This window comes from Simochromis diagramma, unplaced genomic scaffold (assembly GCF_900408965.1).
Source record: "Simochromis diagramma unplaced genomic scaffold, fSimDia1.1 OVJJ01000293.1, whole genome shotgun sequence".
In the NCBI taxonomy this organism is placed as follows: Eukaryota; Metazoa; Chordata; class Actinopteri; order Cichliformes; family Cichlidae; genus Simochromis; species Simochromis diagramma.
In genome coordinates this window covers 15,793,891-15,812,145 of record NW_024386801.1, presented here as the reverse complement: position 1 = coordinate 15,812,145, position 18,255 = coordinate 15,793,891, and the positions used below count along the sequence as shown (strand labels likewise).

The window sequence follows — 18,255 nt, the reverse complement described above, 5'->3', positions numbered from 1 at the left end:
ACACATTTACCCACTTTTCCACGGGAATTGTGTGATTACTCTTAAATGTTTTAAAAAGCCATTTCAGTCTGTTTTAAATATATGCAAGAAGTTGAGTGAATTTTACTGTTGGTAACACTAAACAAAGACTGATGGACAGGTAGGGACTAAAACTGCAATTAATGGTGTTTAATAATCTTTATGAACAACTTCACTTGCTAGAATGAAGAAAACAATCTCATACAAATATTATTATTAATCATTGTTGATGTGTGTTTTTGGAGTCACAAACACAATGTATTTCCATCCAACAACCACACCAGGCTTGACTATGCTGGTATTTGCTAAGATGCACATGTATTTTAGCTTCTCATGACAGAAAGAAAAGGAAAAAGTTGTTTGGGCTCATGTAATCTGTTTTTTTCCTTTGGTTCTCACGTAGTTGGCATAATTTCGCATGGCATTTTGTTGTCACTAAACAAAGTTTAGTAGTGTCCACTTATAACAACACATACTCTGAGATTATCTGATGTGATACTTCCCTTGGCCTCATTTGCACTCTGTTGTGCAGCCTGTGGGACGTCTTGTGTACAAAAAACACCACCGCTGCCCTCTTGTGGTAAAAGCTGGGACCAAGAATTTAAAACAAGGAGGATTATTTGACACTAAAAAAAAAAAAAAAAGAAGCCGACTTGTGCAACAAATACAATGTCAAATGTTACATTTAATGTAATCTGGCCAAAAGAAATGCGCTTGACCTATATACAATCAGTTTATACTGCACACATTTATTTGATTTTTTTTATTTTATTTTATTTTATTTTTAAAAAAAACCTTGATTCCTTGATTTGATATATTTCAGTTACATTTTACTCAAAACTATTCATGTTTATTGAGGGTGAAGAATCATTATGCATATGAAATAAAAATAAACCTGTAAAACAAAGTTCCCAGCTGAACCCCTCAGAATCCTCGATTTATTATTATTATTAATATTGTTTTGTACAATAACTTTAGTGTTTTTAATTAATGTGTGAAAATCTTTACCTTCCTATTACTAAAAAACAGAGCTACATGCTTAAAGTAGGGGAGACCGGGGATAGTTGTAACGTGGGTCAGTTGTAACACTTCCAATTTCTCCAATCAGGGCTAAGTTTCAAATGATGTGACTCATCCTGTGCATGCCCAATTCAGTTCTGCTATCACATGTGAAAAATCAGCACATTTTGTCAAACACAGACAATTTAACACGAAAAAAAGTCATTTGTATGGCAAAAAGTAAGTTTTTCTACTTTATTTCAATTTGTAATAGCATTATCTGCTTTGCAGTTAAACTCATCAAACTTAAATTATGTTATTTGTATGTCTATGGAGATATATTCTGTGTAGGTCTTTAGTGCTAATGTTTTAGCCGTTGGCTGTAATGTTAGCTATTTCATGGCTATAGGAGTCCGGGTCAGTTGTAACAGCAACAGTCTGGGTTAGTTGTAACAATAATGCAGATGTTTCAACTTACCACACTATTACTTTAACTTATATTAAACAAGTTGGGGCAACGACATCAGCAGAGAGAGGTTCACTGGTCGCTTTTGTATATGCGGTTAATGCCATTGGCAACACAATTCCTCCACTGTTTGTGTTCCCACACATACATTATGCAGACCACTGTGTCAGAGATGGACCAGTAGGAAGTATTGGTAGTGGAAATAAATCAGGATGGGTGCAAGAAACAGATTTCCTCATCTTTCTGAAGCACTTTGCAAACCACACCAAGGTAAGCCATGATAAAAAGTAATGGAATTGCGATGCTGGTGAACAACTACATTTTTTCAGCTTCATTGTTATGTTCAAAATTGGTGCAAGAGTTGTAGGTTATAATGCCCACTGAGCCAATGAGGCCAAACTCAAGGAAGACCAACCAAAATTAATGAAATATTCAGTTGCAGAAAATTCCATAATTTGTCTTTTTTGGGGGGGTTGGAATATGTTCAAAAGCTAGATTTCTGCATTCTGTCACACACACACAGAGCTACATAAATGGATGTAAGTGCATTCATGTGTTGAATAAACAAAGATTACATGTTAATGTTTTGTCAGTACCCTTATTTCATTGTGTTACATTTCACCCCAAGATATGTTACAACTAACCCAGACTATGGGGTTAATTGTAACATTTCACTCTTTGTGTTTGAGGCCATGTCATGCAATGGGCCACTTCTTCATGGCTACAAGCAGGTGTTTCTGAACCAAGGGCTGTATCCCAATTCAGGGTCTGCAGCCTTAAAGTACGCAGCCTCAACGGTCCTCAAGGGCCGCGTACTCAAAGACCGCTAAGGCCGGAAGTGTGAGGCTTGTGAAATGGGACGGTCTAGCCTCCGTCGCGCTGCCCAGGTTGCCTAGCAACCATGATAGCTGGAAACGTGTGGTTGACAGAAATGAAGGAGAACATATTTTGTTCATTTGTTTGTTTGTTTCTACACGAGCTTTGAGTGATTTAATAAGTATCTGAGGCTGAGACCACAGGACTGTAAAACATGATTGTTGGGCTTCATAGCTGTACTGAACAGTCATTTAAGATTAGCTAGTAAATAACAAATAGTTAATGTTGTTCATGAGACTAAAGTCAGTGTAAATATGAGATGGCCAATATTATAGTTATTATATTAATCATTATTAGTTATTACAGCAGTGAGTTTGAACTCACAAATCAAATCACTTCTATTGTCACATCACATGTGCAGGTACACTGGTACAGCACATGTGAGTGAAATTCATGTGAGTGAACTCTGTGTCAAATACTGAGCTTCAGTAAATATCCAAGTTGCAGCTATTCATATGTCCTATCACCTTGAATCTTCACTCAAAGACACTCAAGTATCTTTGACAGTGTATATATACATGTATTATATATATGAGACAAGTGTTGTTCCTTCAGTATGTTGGCATTACTAAATTTGGCTCAATACTTACATATATGTGTAAAAAGCAAATGTATGAGCTGTGATAACTGTTTCTGATAAAATGAAGAGTAGACTGATATATTAAATATTCCTTTATTGGGTGAGAAAATCAGACCATGTCATAACTGCTTTAAGTCATACAGAATAGACATCAGAGCTTTAAACAGGCTGACTTCTGCTAAATGGGTCAAACTGGGCAGAAAGTAAACAAACACATAACATCCTTATAGAATATGATGTAACACTATAGATCAACTTACCTCAGAATATATAAAGCATATAAACAATTACAGAAATTTGATGCAACAAACACAGCAGTGCTACTAATCCAAAATACTCAAAGCTTCATAGAACTGGAACAAACATTTATTTTTAGCTCCATTCTGCTGCTGATACATACTTCAGGTTTCTGAACATTAAACTTGTTGCTGCCTTTCATAGTGTGTAACTTGAAGGCCCTGAGTACTTTCTCCCACACTGAAAACACTGGAATGATAAAATTATTTGAACATTACCTAATAAGACTGATTCAGGACAGACAATTAGTTATTTTAAACTTTCCTAGCAGTCCTTCACAAACAGGGAACAGTCTGTCTATTCTCTCCATCTGTCAGCTGCTGCTGGCTCTTCCTCCTCCTCTTCCTCACACACTGCTGAGTTTGTCCTGGTGGATCATCAGGGGTGCAAAGCCTCACAGATGATGTGCAGCAGTGGGTCCCTCAGTCTGTCCTCACTCTGGACACTTGCAGTTGTCACACATGGAAATCAAATGTGTGATAAGCTGCAGGATTCAAACACAAGTGTAACTTATAAATACATGTTCATACTTTTATTCCACAATCAGAGAGAAAGAAACAGAGAGAGAGTGCAGGACAGACAGACAGGTGGCAGTCTCAGGTGTATACACTGCTACAAAACAGGAGGATTTAGTGTTTGTGTTATTAGGAGTGCTAAACAAGAAGAGTTCCCAGATGGTACAGTGGACACATGTGTGACTCCTGTGATTAAAGCATCTTTCTTTCAGCTTAACGAGTGAACCGTCAGCTCGTTCAAACACACGTTAAAGTCCGTTTGGCTCGACACCACCGAACAGAGGCAGCAATATAACATAGCTAACATTAACAGTGCAGTGAATCCTGCTTGTGCCGTGATATTCAGGACTGCAAACTGAGCAGCATCACTGACTTTCAGCTTGTTGTGTTTGTGGATATATGACTGACTTTAATTATCCACAAAATCATCACATTCTCTGTAAGATTAAGGTCGACTATTGTATTATTATATTTTAAAGGCTTTGAAAGCAAGTAAAAGCTGAACGTACAAACATCGCTAATGGCAAATAACTTTGCCGACATGTGGCCAACAGTAATGTTTTAATGTTCCTCATTATTAAACATTTGCAGATAAATAAGTGACATAATATTTAGTACTTACTTTTCACAGTTTACTCTTCGGCCGCTCTGCTTCTGCCGTCTGCGGCAAAATTATCCACACTGCTATGACTTGTGGGATATGTTGGGCCACGAAGTCTACACTGCCACAGCCTTAAAATTCAGGGAAATGAAGGACACATTTGAGGGCCGCATTTCGAGCAGCCTTTGAATTGGGACAGCCTTCGGCGCGCCACTGTGACGTAATCGGCCTTAAAATGCGGCCTTTAAGGCTGTAGACCCTGAATTGGGATACAACCATGTACTGGCAGTCTTTCCTTCTCTTCTCACTCCTCCTATGACCTGCTTACTGTGTACTTTACAGCGCCCCCGTTTGGTTAAATCTACCCTCTCTCTCCTAGCACCGCCCTTCTTAAAATTAGCCGTGACCGAGCGTCCCCGCGTACCTCCAAAGTGCCACGGATCTTCAGGGTGGAAGAGCCAACAGGTCTCGAATCAGACATTTGAAAAATTAGTTTAATGTCACGAACTAATTTATTATTAACATATTCTCACTACCTTAATTTGTTTAATAATGTTTTCAATTATTTTCTATTTGCGGGCTTTTATAGTGAGGTAGCTTTTAGCTAACTTTTCCTGCGACGTGTGAACTTGTTAACTTTCCTCCCCCAGCTAATTAGCAGACATTGATAACTTATTCAACTTTATGACTTCACTCAGTTGTGTGTTCGATTAATAGTCTGTTAGCGAGTTAAGTGTAACAACGGCAAACGTACAGCCTGCTCTTAGGTGGCAAATACTGATTAAGAGCAGCTCTCCTCCGTCCTGTTTTCTTAGTGCGGGTAGCTAGCTGCGTGAGCTAGCATTTTGCAGATATGCTTACTGCAGTGCGTTGTGTGCTGTCCAAGCTGGTTTCTCCACTGTGGAGGACAGTCGAAGTGGAAGGAGACATTTTCTCCCATGAATCAGGTAAATGCAATATTACTTCAAACCACGTTAAGGTAAAAATTTGGTCAGCTTAATCGTGTGTATTGCTGATCGCAGAATACTAACACATTAGATTAGTCAAGTTTGGTTTGCAATTTTTTTTCTCTTGACCAGGTAGGGAAGACATTCGCCACCTGAGGGGCCAGGTGATAACCCAGCTGTGTCTTGACTATGGCATGATCGACGATGCCATCTACTTCACTAGTGGTGAGGTCTTGGGTGGCGTGCCACTGAAAGAAGGAGACCTGGTCAACTGTATAGCAGTAAGAGATGGTTCCGAAGGGGGATGGAAAGCTTTAAGGGTGAGGAGCCTGTGCTTCATGTGATCAACAGCTTAAATTTCTGTTTATTTCGTAGTGTGAAGTTGTTTCTATTGAGAACTTGTTTGTTGTTCCCTCCAATAAGGCATTCAGTGAGCTTTGTTGAACCATGTCCTTTAGGTGGAGAAGAGTGCAGACGCTTGGGAGGATGGAGGAAAATCCTCCTTAGAAGCTGACATTATGCAGCTGCGGCCTCTTGTTGGCATGGTCACATCATTTGATGGAGATGGTGGCTACATAAATCAAACCACATACTTCCCATGCCACAGTCTTTGGGAAGGTACCTCCCACTTCACATTACATGCTAAAAGCTTCTTCCACCTGTGATGCTTTGCTACACCCATTCTTGGTCATTCAGCCCCAGCCAGTATTTTGGACTGATTTAACCAAGCATGATCTTTAAAGATCATGCTTTCAATCTGCTGAAGGTTTACGTTTCCTGTTTTTTAGGCATCTTTTGAGTGTTTTCTGTCTTCTCACAGGTTATGAGCCAATGAAAGGAGACTGGGTCCAAGCAAAATATTTTATCAATCCTAACCAGTGGACTACCCAGGCTCATTCTGTGGTCCCTTTACGCTATTGCCGCCTAGACCAAGTAATTGTATCATTGTTTTTTTAAAATGCAATACATGCTTATTTTATTGGAGTCCATTTAGTTGTACTTTACTTTTCTGCTCAATTATTTGCAATGGTAAAACTTTGTAAACCCCCCCCCCCCCCCCCCCCCCCCATTTGTCATTTTCACCTCCTTTCTGTAGGTGCGTGTGACCAGTATCTATGGTCGTAGTGGAGTGGTGGATGACAGTGTTTTCTTCAGCTTGGACTCTCTCCTGCTCCCTGCCCATTACAAGCCTTTAGTAGGACATTTGGTTAACCTGGTAATGGTGGAGAGCAGTCAGTCACTCTATAGCTGGAGGGCTCTTTGCATGGCACCCTTCTCTCAGAGGTATCAGCTACAGTTTTTAAGCTTGAAGTGATGACTGTATATTTTGTGGGTTTGCTTTTTACAGTTTCTGCTTGAAAAATAACTTCATTGAGCAATCATCAGCTAGCGATCCGGCGGCGTTATTGACCCGCCGGGCAGCGTCCGGGAAACCAAAGTCTTTGGGTTCCGGGGGGAGTATGGTTGCAAAGCTGAAACTTAAAGGAATTGACGGAAGGGCACCACCAGGAGTGGAGCCTGCGGCTTAATTTGACTGAACACGGGAAACCTCACCCGGACATGGAAAGGATTGACAGATTGATAGATAGTTAATCATAATGAGTGTATTTTTTATTCTTATTGCAGTGCAAATCTTTCTGCTACACCTCTCAGAGAGGCTGAGCTGAAGAGCATCTTAGAAGATAAAGGAGGGCTGAATGTAACAGACTACGGACAGTTTGGGGAACTGATGACTGGGGAGACACGAGAGCTGGTGCTCTGGATACAGTAAGTTAATCAGGGAAGAAATAAAATATTAACATTGTGAATGTAAATAAGAGCACTCAAAATGTACATAAATTTTAAAGAGATTTATGTACATCTTATTAAAAGCACTGATTTAATTCTGCTTTTGTACCTGTCAAAAGTGAAAGTGCAGCTACTTTGCTCTTATTTTTGTTTGATAAATGTCATTGAGAGTAAGAACATTGTAATACTTTTTCCACGTGTTCATATTAGCATAAATTAAATGAAACTAATTTTCCAAATGCAACCTAAATAGGAACCACAGCAGACAGAGCAAGCATGTTGGCACTATTTATAAGGGCACATAATTTGAAAACAAAACAAATGATGTAGTCTCTTGGAGATAGAGGTCAGCATGGATCAGCACAAAATGCTCCCCATGCACATCCTTTTAGAAGGGGAAATGAGTGCTTAATCACAGCAAATTGTGCTACTGCATCACAAACTTTCAGAGAACTGTGGACTATATATTATTGAGAAAATGCAATTTTAATTAGTATTCAGTAAGATTGCGTTTTAGTGTCTTCATCTTTCTCTTAACAGAAATAAAGGTTCAGAGACCCACAAGTTTACACACTGCGACTTTGCTGGCTGGGACTCAGAAGAACAGTTCACTCTGGTTAGTGTTAAAGGATCGACATCACTGAGGCAAAAAGGGCAGCAGCTGCAAGAAAACCCTGTCAAGTCTTCAGAAATCCAAGTAAAAGATGGAGACAAAGATAATGGCGATGCGCAGAAGGAGGCGGTCCATTCCCCTGGTCTAAGAAGACAGGAAAGCGAGTTGGATATTTTACCTGGAGAGAGACTGCCAGTTGTTGTAGCCTGCGAGGCAAAGTAAGTTTTGTTTTTATTCCTCATATCAAAACAATGATAAAAATAATACAATCACTAATATGGGTAATGTATGAGAAAGAAGAACTTTGCTTAATCTCACTTTGGATTTACTGGTTAACAATTTATTAGAGTTTCACCGTTGAAGGTGTCGTGTGTCTCTATTGGGCTTTTGTTGTTATGATTTTTATGTACAGTTTAATTTTGTTTGGGAAATGTCTCAAGGAGCCTGGGAACTTGTGCTGAGCTGCTACTGCTGCACTTCTCTTCTTTCACCATCGGGAGGCGCCTGGAGGTCACCGTGCGGAGTGAATGTGAAGATGTGCTTCAGCCCTCTGTGCCCTACGCTCCTACTGATAGTCGCCCAGTGGCAGCGAAATCTTCTCACGTGATCACAGTAGCTGCTCCGAAAATAACACCAAGGTATCGAAAGAGCTGATTCCAATGATTCTGATCATGTGGGGGATTATTGGTGGGCATAATTATTTTTTTCCCCCCCTAAATTAAGTTGCACAACCAACCCTTGCTACTTGCTGTGTGTAAGGCTGACTGTCACTCTTCTAGGCTTGCTAATCGACGGTTGCCACAATTTCTACCCAACTACCCTGTGCCTCAAGCTCTAAGAGACTGTGTGGAAGCCCAGAGTGATGTCCTGGTTGTTGAGCCCTGCCTTGGAGAGGTGAGCTTGCCTGTGGTCAAGTTAATCTGGTCCTGAAAAATAATGACACAAAACATTTGATTTTTACATGATTGGGAGGTGTTGTTTATGGTTGGCTGACAATAATTTCACTTTCTGAATTAGTAAAATAACAAACTGTGGATCTTGAGTAAGGAATTAACTTTTAAGCCTTTCTGTAAGCAATGTCATGTAAAATGTTAGGAACTGCCTCAGGTGGCTGGTGTCTTGTGCCCTATTGAAAATAGAAAATCAGAATTTGCATGAAGTGAAACAGTAAGTTATTGCATTTTGCACAGGTGCTGTCCCCGTCAAACATGCAGTCGCGTTTCTCAGTCCTTCTGTGGCTGGAAGAGTTGAATGCAGAAAGGGAACTGAGAGAATTCTCTATCAGCGGAGCGCTTCTCAGGAAAGGGGCTGTCTACCTGCACCTCGAGGTACCCGGTTTGGCCGAAGGCAGACCTAATCTCTATATAGGTAAGGTGGCCTTAAGCACCTTTCATCATTATTGTTGCTTTATTGTTACTGTTCAACAAAAGAAGAAGGTTGACAAGCTTCCTTTTCAGGGGACAGAATAATACTAAAGAAGCCACAAAGTGATGGCGTGGTGATGGAGTACATTAGCTACGTCACAGAGGTATGGAGATATTTCTTATTGTAAAGCATATTTTCAAAAAATACTTAATTTTATGTTAGTCTAATGCTCAGTTGTTACACAGATCAATGATGAGGATGTGAGTTTGCGAGTGAACTCAGACTTTCAGCGCAGCTACCTCGGAGAGCCACTAGATGTTGAGTTCTCTTACAACAGGTGAGAAAATGAGTGAATCCTAATATCATAATTAATTTATTACTTCACATTTCAAATTTGTCTTTCACCTGAAAACAGTGTTTCATAGTTGCTGTGCCTCAGGGTTTTTTGTTTACCTTTTAGTGTTTTTGATGTTTGTTTATTCAGATTGACGATGAGGCGGTGTCACAGTGCACTTGAACAGACAAAACACTTCGGGGAAAGTAAGTTCAATCTAAATTACTGTGAGTCTACATTCCAGACTCGTTTTCTTTTAAATAATTTTATATAAAAATATATTTTGATGTAATGAAATTATATTTTGTGTAATATGTATTGAAAAACAGAAAAAGGCTAAACAGAGGGAAAACAAGAGTAACTGCTTGAAAACTCATCTTTAGTATGACACACATTGTCAGGGCCACAAAAGTGGCACTAGAGGGTGCTGTTTGACTTGTCTTGACACAGGATGTACTGCAGCAACAGCTTGTTCAGATGCCTTCAAACATTTTGTAAAAAGAAACACAAAGCTTGTTTTATTTCTTCATAGCTACATATTGATTACAGAATACCCAAGCATTTATGACTAACTTTAAAAGCAGTTTTTAAAATTGTCGGGCAGTTCTCTTCCCCTCCAGAGTGACACCCCGGACCCCTCGGTGGACTGGAAAATGGATGGATAAACTAGATGACAAAACGGTAGGGCACAATATGGGGGGGTGAAAGTAAGACATTACTTGATTAAATTTAAAGCTTTTAATCAAATGTAAATATGTTTAAAAAAAAAAAACAAACAAAACAGGCACCAGCCACTGAAAATGGAAAAGTGTCAGGCATTACCATTGACATGAAGTCAAAAGGCACACAGACTAAAGGTACAGATATTTTCAGTATCATATTGATTTTGTCTGTGTTTTGACTGATAACGTCACCAGCATCATCATTAACAAATGTGTAATTGTATCTAGATTGTGCACCAACATCTAAACCCATCCCCACCAAAGGGCACTTCTTTAACCCAGACCTGAACCCCCCTCAGAAGGAGGCAGTGAAGAGGATCCTAGCAGGGGAGTGCCGGCCCCTTCCGTACGTGCTCTTTGGACCTCCAGGCACTGGAAAGACGATCACCATTATAGAGGCCATACTCCAGGTGCACATACTCAATGCAATATAGTCACATGAATACATAGAAAAATATAATTTTGTAAGTGCCACTCTTATTCACACTGTGGCTGTGCTCATTTTTACGTTTTGTCCATTGGTATTTAGGTTTAAGTCTGGATTGTCAATAGATAGAATTGTTGTTACCCTGCCTGGTGGGTGAGCAGGCAGCGTGGACACACAAGTTTGTGAGTTCGATAACTCAATAAATTGACATAGCAGTTTCAAATTGATACCATAGGTGTATCTACTAAAAATCTTGATGAATTTGAATGTCAGTGACCATGGCCTCAAGGTTGGAGGTCAGAGGTCAAGTTTTCTAAAAATCTTGTGAATGCAGTAACATGTGAGAACAAGGCAAAGTAGGGTTTTTTTAAATTTGTACCCTAGGTGCATCTACTAGGAGGCTGAGGGGTGCCGCTGCTGCCGCCAGTATTTTTTTTTTTTTTTTTTTTTTTTTTTTCCATTAATTTATTTTTATGACAAAGTGAATAAAAATCCTTAGCACTCAGTCTTCTTTAGACTCTCATTTGCAAATGATGGCTGTTTGATTCCCATTGCTTGTATGAGGTTTAATCTTTTCCACATCCAGGTTTACTACTTTATGCCCAGTAGTCGGGTACTTGTATGTACCCCCTCCAACAGTGCTGCTGACCTCATCTGCATCCGCCTGCATAACAGTGGCTTCCTGCATGCTGCGAGTTTGGCCCGTGTCAATGCGTCCTGTAGGCAGAATGAGGTATTTAATATTATTTAATATAGTATTTAGGCTAATGTGTTTGACTATTTCAGATTTAGATTTTTATTTCTTTATGTTTTTTTCTCTCCACTCCTCCTCGTAGTCTATCCCAGAAGTGCTGAGAGTGTACTCCAGGGCAGGAGAGGACATTCGTCAAGCTGCTTTCCACAGGATTGTGGTCAGCACCTGCTCCAGTGCTGGCATGTTTCATAATATAGGCCTACCGTAAGACATGGGTTATAGTAGAGAGAGGTTAATCAGTTTTTCTCCCACTTTAGTCCTTGTTTACTAACCCTTTAATAATCTTCAGAGTTGGACACTTTACTCATCTGTTTCTGGATGAAGCCGGTCAAGCCACTGAGCCAGAGTCCCTGATCCCGATGAGCGTTGTGTCAGAGAGAGATGGACAGGTTAGCACAAATACACATGTACTGATTTCATTAAGACCTTAATGGGTTTTTACATATGAGCTCTGGGAGAATCGGGTTCAGATGTTGTCTGTTTCACATATGTAGCCCCGCGAGTGTCTTCTTACTACTGGAAATACTGTGTGGATTAAACAATGGACCTGCCTGACTTGAGTGTTGTCAGACACTAGAAAATCTCAGGGTTGGGGTGAATTTGATGACTGGTTAAACTAATTTTCCACATATTTTTGTGTACTTACTTTACTTTTTGGTCATGACTGAACTGAGCTTTATTAACAATTACTCTTTTTGTTGTTGTTTTTAAAAAAAAAACAAAAAAAAACCTTTCCTTATTTAGATAGTTTTAGCTGGAGACCCCTGTCAGTTGGGTCCGCTTGTGAAGTCTAAGATAGCCAGTACCTTTGGCTTTGGGGTGTCTTTGTTGGAGAGGCTGATGGCCAACCCTCTGTACTCCAGACAGGACTGGGGCTACAATCCTAAGCTGGTTAGTGTTCTACATAAAGGTGTTCATGCTGTTGAGCATTTTTAAGTTGTTTTTTGCAGAAATGCATCATATTACAATGAGTAAAGATAAAAGTTTTAAGATACAGTGCAGATCTAATGATAAATGAACTTGACTGGAATTTGTCAGTATATTTTCAGTCTACATGATAATCACAGGAGTGCTGTTTCATTACAACAACAGGTAACTAAGCTGGTCTACAACTATCGTTCTCACGAGGCCTTGCTCACACTGCCTTCAAAGCTCTTCTATCAGGGAGAACTGTGCTGTAAAGGACCCAGGCCTATTGTGGACTCCCTGTGCCAGTGGAAAAATCTGCCCAAAAAATGCTTCCCACTTCTTTTTCATGGAGTCAGGGTAATGAAAATATAGAATATGGTTTCCTTCATCAAGTGATAGGTTCCTTTACTGAGGAATGCTATATGACACTTTGTTGGGATTGCTAGCTTGCATTTTTATTTTGTTGCATGTTCCCCCCCCCCCCCCCCCCCTCCCCCCTTCTTTCTCTAGGGCACAGAAATGAGAGAAGGTAACAACCCATCATGGTTTAACCCAGTAGAAGCTGTACAGGTCATGCTATACTGCTGTCAACTGGCAAAGAAGCTCTACAATCCTGTCCATGCCTCTGACATTGGCGTTATTGCCCCCTACAAAAAACAAGTATGAGTTTACGATTCATCACTGTATTGTTTTTTTTCTTTTACTATTTTATTAGACAGAAAAACCTCAACAATTTGCACAATTCAAACTGTTAGTGCTAATGGCTTTTCAACTTAAAACTGGCCAACTGCACTCCTGTAGACCCTAAACTCTTCTGGCTTTCCTCACCAGTGTGAGAAGATTCGTGTCCTGCTGGGGAAGGTGGGCCTGTCGGACATCAAAGTGGGCTCTGTGGAGGAGTTCCAAGGACAAGAGTTTCTGGTCATCATTTTGTCTACGGTAGGCAAAAACATGCTTTTAATTACAGGTAGAAATATTGGACTGTATTTTCCTCTAAGTAAAAGGCTAGCTGTTTGATTCTTTTTATTTTATTTTTTAACATGCATCTGTGTTATCAAATATCAAAATATGTGCAGTATTTTAATATTAATTTTGATATAATTTTATATAAATTATAGCAAAATTATATAAACTTTGATATAATTTGATATATAATTATATCAAAGTTGAGTTTGACTTTGATATAATAATAATTATTATTATTTCTTTGGGTTAATCCAAGTGGCAGACATGGGTGGGGTTTTTTTTTTTGTTTTTTTAATTGTCATTTGGATGGTTGGGTTTAGATTTTCGTGTAAACAACAAAAGCATGGATCATCCTACCTTGTATTAATTGTTCAGACTGGTGGTGATGCAACAGGGTACTAGCAAGGTGCAACTAATGAAGTGGCCACTGAATGTGTATATCCTTTAACCTCAAATTACACACGATTTAAATAGTGAATACACAAATTAAACCTGTACCATATAAAATTTCCACTATACTGAAGCCCTTGTTGATTTATTGAGTTTTTTAAATTTATTTTTTAATGAATAAGCAGACATGCTGATTTAGTTCAACCTTGTGCACAAACGTAAACCCGTAACATTTACATAATTTATGTTCACTGTCATGGCATTTAATCCACATAATTCTTCTATAATATAGGTGCGCTCTAGTGAGTCACTACAGAGTGATGATCTAAAGAGTACGCTTGGCTTTCTGGCCAACCCAAAACGCTTCAATGTGGCCATCACTCGACCTAAAGCTCTGCTTTTAATTGTTGGAAACCCCCACATTCTCATTAGGGTGAGTGACCTCTTAACTTTTTTTTTTTTTTTTTTTTTTTTTTTTTTTCTCTCATCATACTGGTTGTAATAAAATGCATTCACCCTATATGTTCTAAAATCATAATTCCTTTCCAGGACCTATGCTTCAGGGCTCTGCTTGAGTACTGCTTTATTAATGAGGCTTATCTGGGCTGCGACCCTCCTTCCTCTCTTCAAGATGTTCACACGTAAGTAAACAGGTTCATAATGGATATTCTGGACTATTGCAAGGCTACTAATCAAATATTATTTATTGTTAGTGCAGATGGTATTCTGATTTTTTTTTTTTTTATTTTTTTTTTTATTCTTGTTGTTATTATTATTGTGCAAAAAATGTGAACCCCATCTCATTTTCCCACAGTGTTGCAGAGGAGCAAAGGAGCACATAAAAGGGACAAAAACAGGGGGTGTACTGCAGCACAATCAACCTGGCAATCAAATTGTGTTTATATTTGTTTTTCCTCCTTCACGTTTTCTCGGCTTGTCTCTGTGTACCTCTTAACGTAATTGCTTTAAAAAGAAAAATATCTTGTTTGCCTAAGAGCCAAATGCAGTCCCACTGGATGAGAAATAAAGGTGATACTCATGATCAAGGCCCAAGCATTCTTGTGTCCTACCATTAAGTTGATGTGCTTGACAGTGCATAAGATGTTTCTGATTTTTGGGTGAATTACCAAGAATTGCACCTTAATGGTCCCAGTGTGTTTATCTACCCAGTCTGCACAGTAATGGTTCCACAGTTATTTGAATGGAATCGACCTTGCTTTTAAAGCAGAAAGAAAGTAATGTGGTGCCAGCTCTTTGATAAACAAGAGAAAATGGATACAACAAACAAGGTTTTGGTATATTGAGGGCATTAACCTAAGCAGATGTCGGCGGATTTTATGGGCAAGTTGTCTGCATAAGTTGATATAACAGTGTCTGCCCATAAGACCTGGAGACTGGATGTGACAATTGAGTGCTATTGAGTCTAAGTCTGCACACTCACCGTCAGCCCTACTGGAGCCCAGTGGGTGGAGTAATGGGAAAAGAAAAGACAAAAATGGGGGTTCAGTGTCTTTAAGTTAATGGGTCTATTAGGAGCAGGGAGGGGATAACGCTTATCTGAACTGTGAGAGAGCTCAGCTCAGACACAAAGTCCCTTTTCTTTTCTTCCAAAAGACACCCCCGTCTTTGATGTATGCCTCAGGTGTTTGGGTTTGTTTTTTTCCCTCTCGTGTCCCACTTCTCCAATAATAGCTGTACCATAGAGTGAAAAATACCCATACACATTTATATTGTTTAAAATAATGTTGCTTTGTAGGTTCTTAAGTTAGTCTGCCAGGTTTCTCACTTAGATTTTGAAGCATGATGTGTTGTGACGTTGTTTTGCTGGAACAGTTACTATTAATGAATAATTTAAGACTTTCAAATGCACAGATTAAAACCCAACGTCTGGAAAACAATTTTTTATTATCACACAGAAAAAAGGTTACTATTTTCCCCACAAGATGCTAAAGTCAGTGTCTGAAATAAGCAGACAGTATAAACCCACACGGGGTGTTTGTGGGTTTATTTATTTTGGTCCCAGGACAGTGTGTATACCAGCATTATGTGCTCACATGTAGCACATAATGGGGACAGTCTGTGCCAGCTGCATTCTCACTAGTTTGTGCTCATTTTATTATAGCAGGTGGTGCTTGTAAGGAGGTAAGACATACCTGTGAATTCCTCAGAGCAGACAAGTTGGCTACCAAAGGAGGAGGGGGGTTATATCACACATGGAAAGATTGCATCAGCCCAAGCCTTTCAAAAAAAAAAAAAAACCTACCTTGCCATAAAGTGAAATGGCTTGGCCAGCTAAATATACAGCAAAAACGCAAAAGTTAAGATTGGTTAATAATGTTGGGGGGAAAAAAATGAATTAACTCATTAAGCAATAAGCTGTTAAAACAGGCTAACATGGGGTGATTTTTTTTTTTCTTGTTATTCTTGTTATTATTATTGTGCAAAAATGTGAACCCCATCTCATTTTCCCACAGTGTTGCAGAGGAGCAAAGGAGCACATAAAAGGGACAAAAACAGGGGGTGTACTGCAGCACAGTCAACCTGGCAATCAAATTGTGTTTATATTTGTTTTTCCTCCTTCACGTTTTCTCGGCTTGTCTCTGTGTACCTCTTAACGTAATTGCTTTAAAAAGAAAAATATCTTGTTTGCCTAAGAGCCAAATGCAGTCCCACTGGATGAGAAATAAAGGTGATACTCATGATCAGGGCCCAAGCATTCTTGTGTCCTACCATTAAGTTGATGTGCTTGACAGTGCAGGCTAGCATGGGGTGGTTTTTTCTTTTTTTTCTTGTAATCATTAGTGAATGTGCGGTTAGAACTACTAGCTAAAATTTGTAGATAAGTAGGTAATAATCAATAAATGGTTAACTTAAACATAAAGTATTCTTGTTTTTATTGTACTTATAGATATGTATATATTACGTGTACTGTAAATACCATGTATTTTTGTACCACTATTATTTTTGCACCATGACACCAAGACAAATTCCTCATGTGGGCAGAAACTTTGAAATAAACATAATTCTGAGCTAAATATGATACATTTACCTAATGAGGGACAATAAATTATATTTCTATAAGCTGTAAGCTGAAAATTTGTATTTTATGCATTTAAACAGGGAAATTCATTTAAAAACTAAAAATTCTGCGTATAAATATATATGCGTAGCTTACTTGATTTTAGGTATTTAGTGTAAGACTCACTTTAACTTAAAATGAAAACGGTAACAGGTAATGATGGACTGTTTAAGTCCATATGACAGCCCCGAACTTAAAAGTTGATCGCTTGGTCGTACAGATCCTCTGCTCAATGTCTATGAAAGCCAGATGGTGCAGATTATGTAGGAAAATGGCTAAAGCTACTCTTAATTGTTGGCTTTAAGGGATAATTGTCCAAGCTAGACTGTCTACTGTATTAAGACAGAGCTGCTCAGGTATTAAGATCACTACACTATCACCTTTTCACTGAGGTAGGGGCAGGCAACACATTACCAAGACAGACACTGTGTCTACAAGGCAGCCATTAGGCTCAACAATAGATCCCTGCTGGGCACTCAGCAGGGGAGCTTGTTAAATGTGTTGACCTATTCTCCCAAATTAGTCTTGAACTATTATTGCTCAGTTAGTCCCCATCTTACTGACTGTACTCGTCTACCCAAGCTCTGGAACCAGTCTCCGCTCATCAGATTGTAAAAGTTGACTAAGCTGTTGCTCAGTGGAGGGCTTGCAACCACGGAGGGCTCAATGGTGCATTGTCCTCACAGCAGACAGCGTTGACACACACAATTGTGGTCAGTCAGAAAGCACTTTACTTTGTCATCTCTGATCACCAGCCACAGGAGGCTGGTTAGGATAGAGACTTCTTGTTTGTAAGAGAAAGTCTTAGTGGCATCAGCCTCAGATACAGATCTAAACCTAGAGACAGACGACATCAAAACAAACATGACGATGCTGTAATGGAGTTCTGTTGTATTAACAGAACTTGACAAATGAGTGTCTTTATCTATGGTTGACAAATAAAGATGAGACCTTTGGTCTGTTGAATGGGTTTTTGGGATGCACTTTAGGCATAATTCTCACTGACGGTGAATGCTATACATTGCTGTGTTATTAAATTATTTATTGTTATTATTTTGTAAAAAAAAAAAAAAATACTTAAAAAAAAGTATTTGACATATTTTCTCAGGATATTTTTCCCACCTCAAATGTGCATAGGAAATTTATGGACATGTTACTAGAGAAAGAAGAATTGAAATGGTCTAAATTCTCTAAACTGATCTGGAATATGTCATTATGTCACTGTATTGGTTAATGAAACAGGAATTTTGTCAGCTTCTATTCCATGAAATGGATAAATTAAAGATGGGCCAATATTTTACATCTGGATCTGAGGTTGGGTTATTGGTAGATCAAAGCCAGGTGTGCCAGAGGAGACACTGGTTTGCTAATGAGAACTGGAGGCTCTTCAGATGAGTCTTCAATTAGGAAGCAGGAACACACGAAAGACGCTTGCCGTATAAGGGAGACAGCCTGACTGTCTACAAAACCTCATTTATTTATTTTTAAATAGAACTTTCAGACATGCAAAACAACTTCATACACAAACTGCATTCCAAAAACGCTGGGATGCTGTGTAAACAGAAACAGAATGCAATGGTTGTTATATATTAGAAACCCATATTTTATC

The 18,255-nt window shown here is 39.0% G+C and overlaps 1 protein-coding gene across 2 annotated transcripts; it reads left to right on the top strand.

Moving 5' to 3' along the window:
• The first annotated feature begins 4,662 nt into the window (after positions 1-4,662).
• mov10l1 (Mov10 like RISC complex RNA helicase 1) lies at positions 4,663-16,310 on the top strand. 2 transcript variants are annotated; one of them, XM_040026158.1, is made up of 27 exons: positions 4,663-4,817; positions 5,168-5,299; positions 5,432-5,619; positions 5,758-5,917; positions 6,120-6,232; positions 6,396-6,583; positions 6,926-7,066; positions 7,628-7,918; positions 8,141-8,338; positions 8,480-8,594; positions 8,891-9,068; positions 9,158-9,228; positions 9,311-9,402; positions 9,550-9,605; positions 10,004-10,080; positions 10,184-10,256; positions 10,350-10,531; positions 11,135-11,281; positions 11,385-11,506; positions 11,592-11,691; positions 12,047-12,193; positions 12,395-12,568; positions 12,722-12,871; positions 13,043-13,150; positions 13,860-14,000; positions 14,117-14,208; positions 16,042-16,310. In XM_040026158.1, the coding sequence occupies exons 2-27, from the start codon at positions 5,206-5,208 to the stop codon at positions 16,067-16,069; spliced, it is 3,426 nt and encodes a 1,141-aa protein (XP_039882092.1). In that variant the 5' UTR covers positions 4,663-4,817; positions 5,168-5,205; the 3' UTR covers positions 16,070-16,310. The 2 variants fall into 2 exon arrangements, with proteins under 2 accessions (XP_039882092.1, XP_039882091.1); XM_040026157.1 differs by lacking the exon at positions 16,042-16,310 and adding an exon at positions 14,382-14,415 and having other exon boundaries at positions 4,665-4,817.
• The last annotated feature ends 1,945 nt before the right edge of the window (positions 16,311-18,255 follow it).

What these genes read in the sequence shown, in the direction of transcription:
- mov10l1 (XM_040026158.1), top strand. Translation starts at nt 5,206, where the DNA reads ATGCTTACTGCAGTGCGTTGTGTGCTGTCCAAGCTGGTTTCTCCACTG. An exon ending in GAGCTGGTGCTCTGGATACA is followed by an intron (nt 7,067 to 7,627) that starts GTAAGTTAATCA and finishes TTCTCTTAACAG; the next exon opens with AAATAAAGGTTCAGAGACCC. An exon ending in TCTCTTCAAGATGTTCACAC is followed by an intron (nt 14,209 to 16,041) that starts GTAAGTAAACAG and finishes ATTTTCCCACAG; the next exon opens with TGTTGCAGAGGAGCAAAGGA.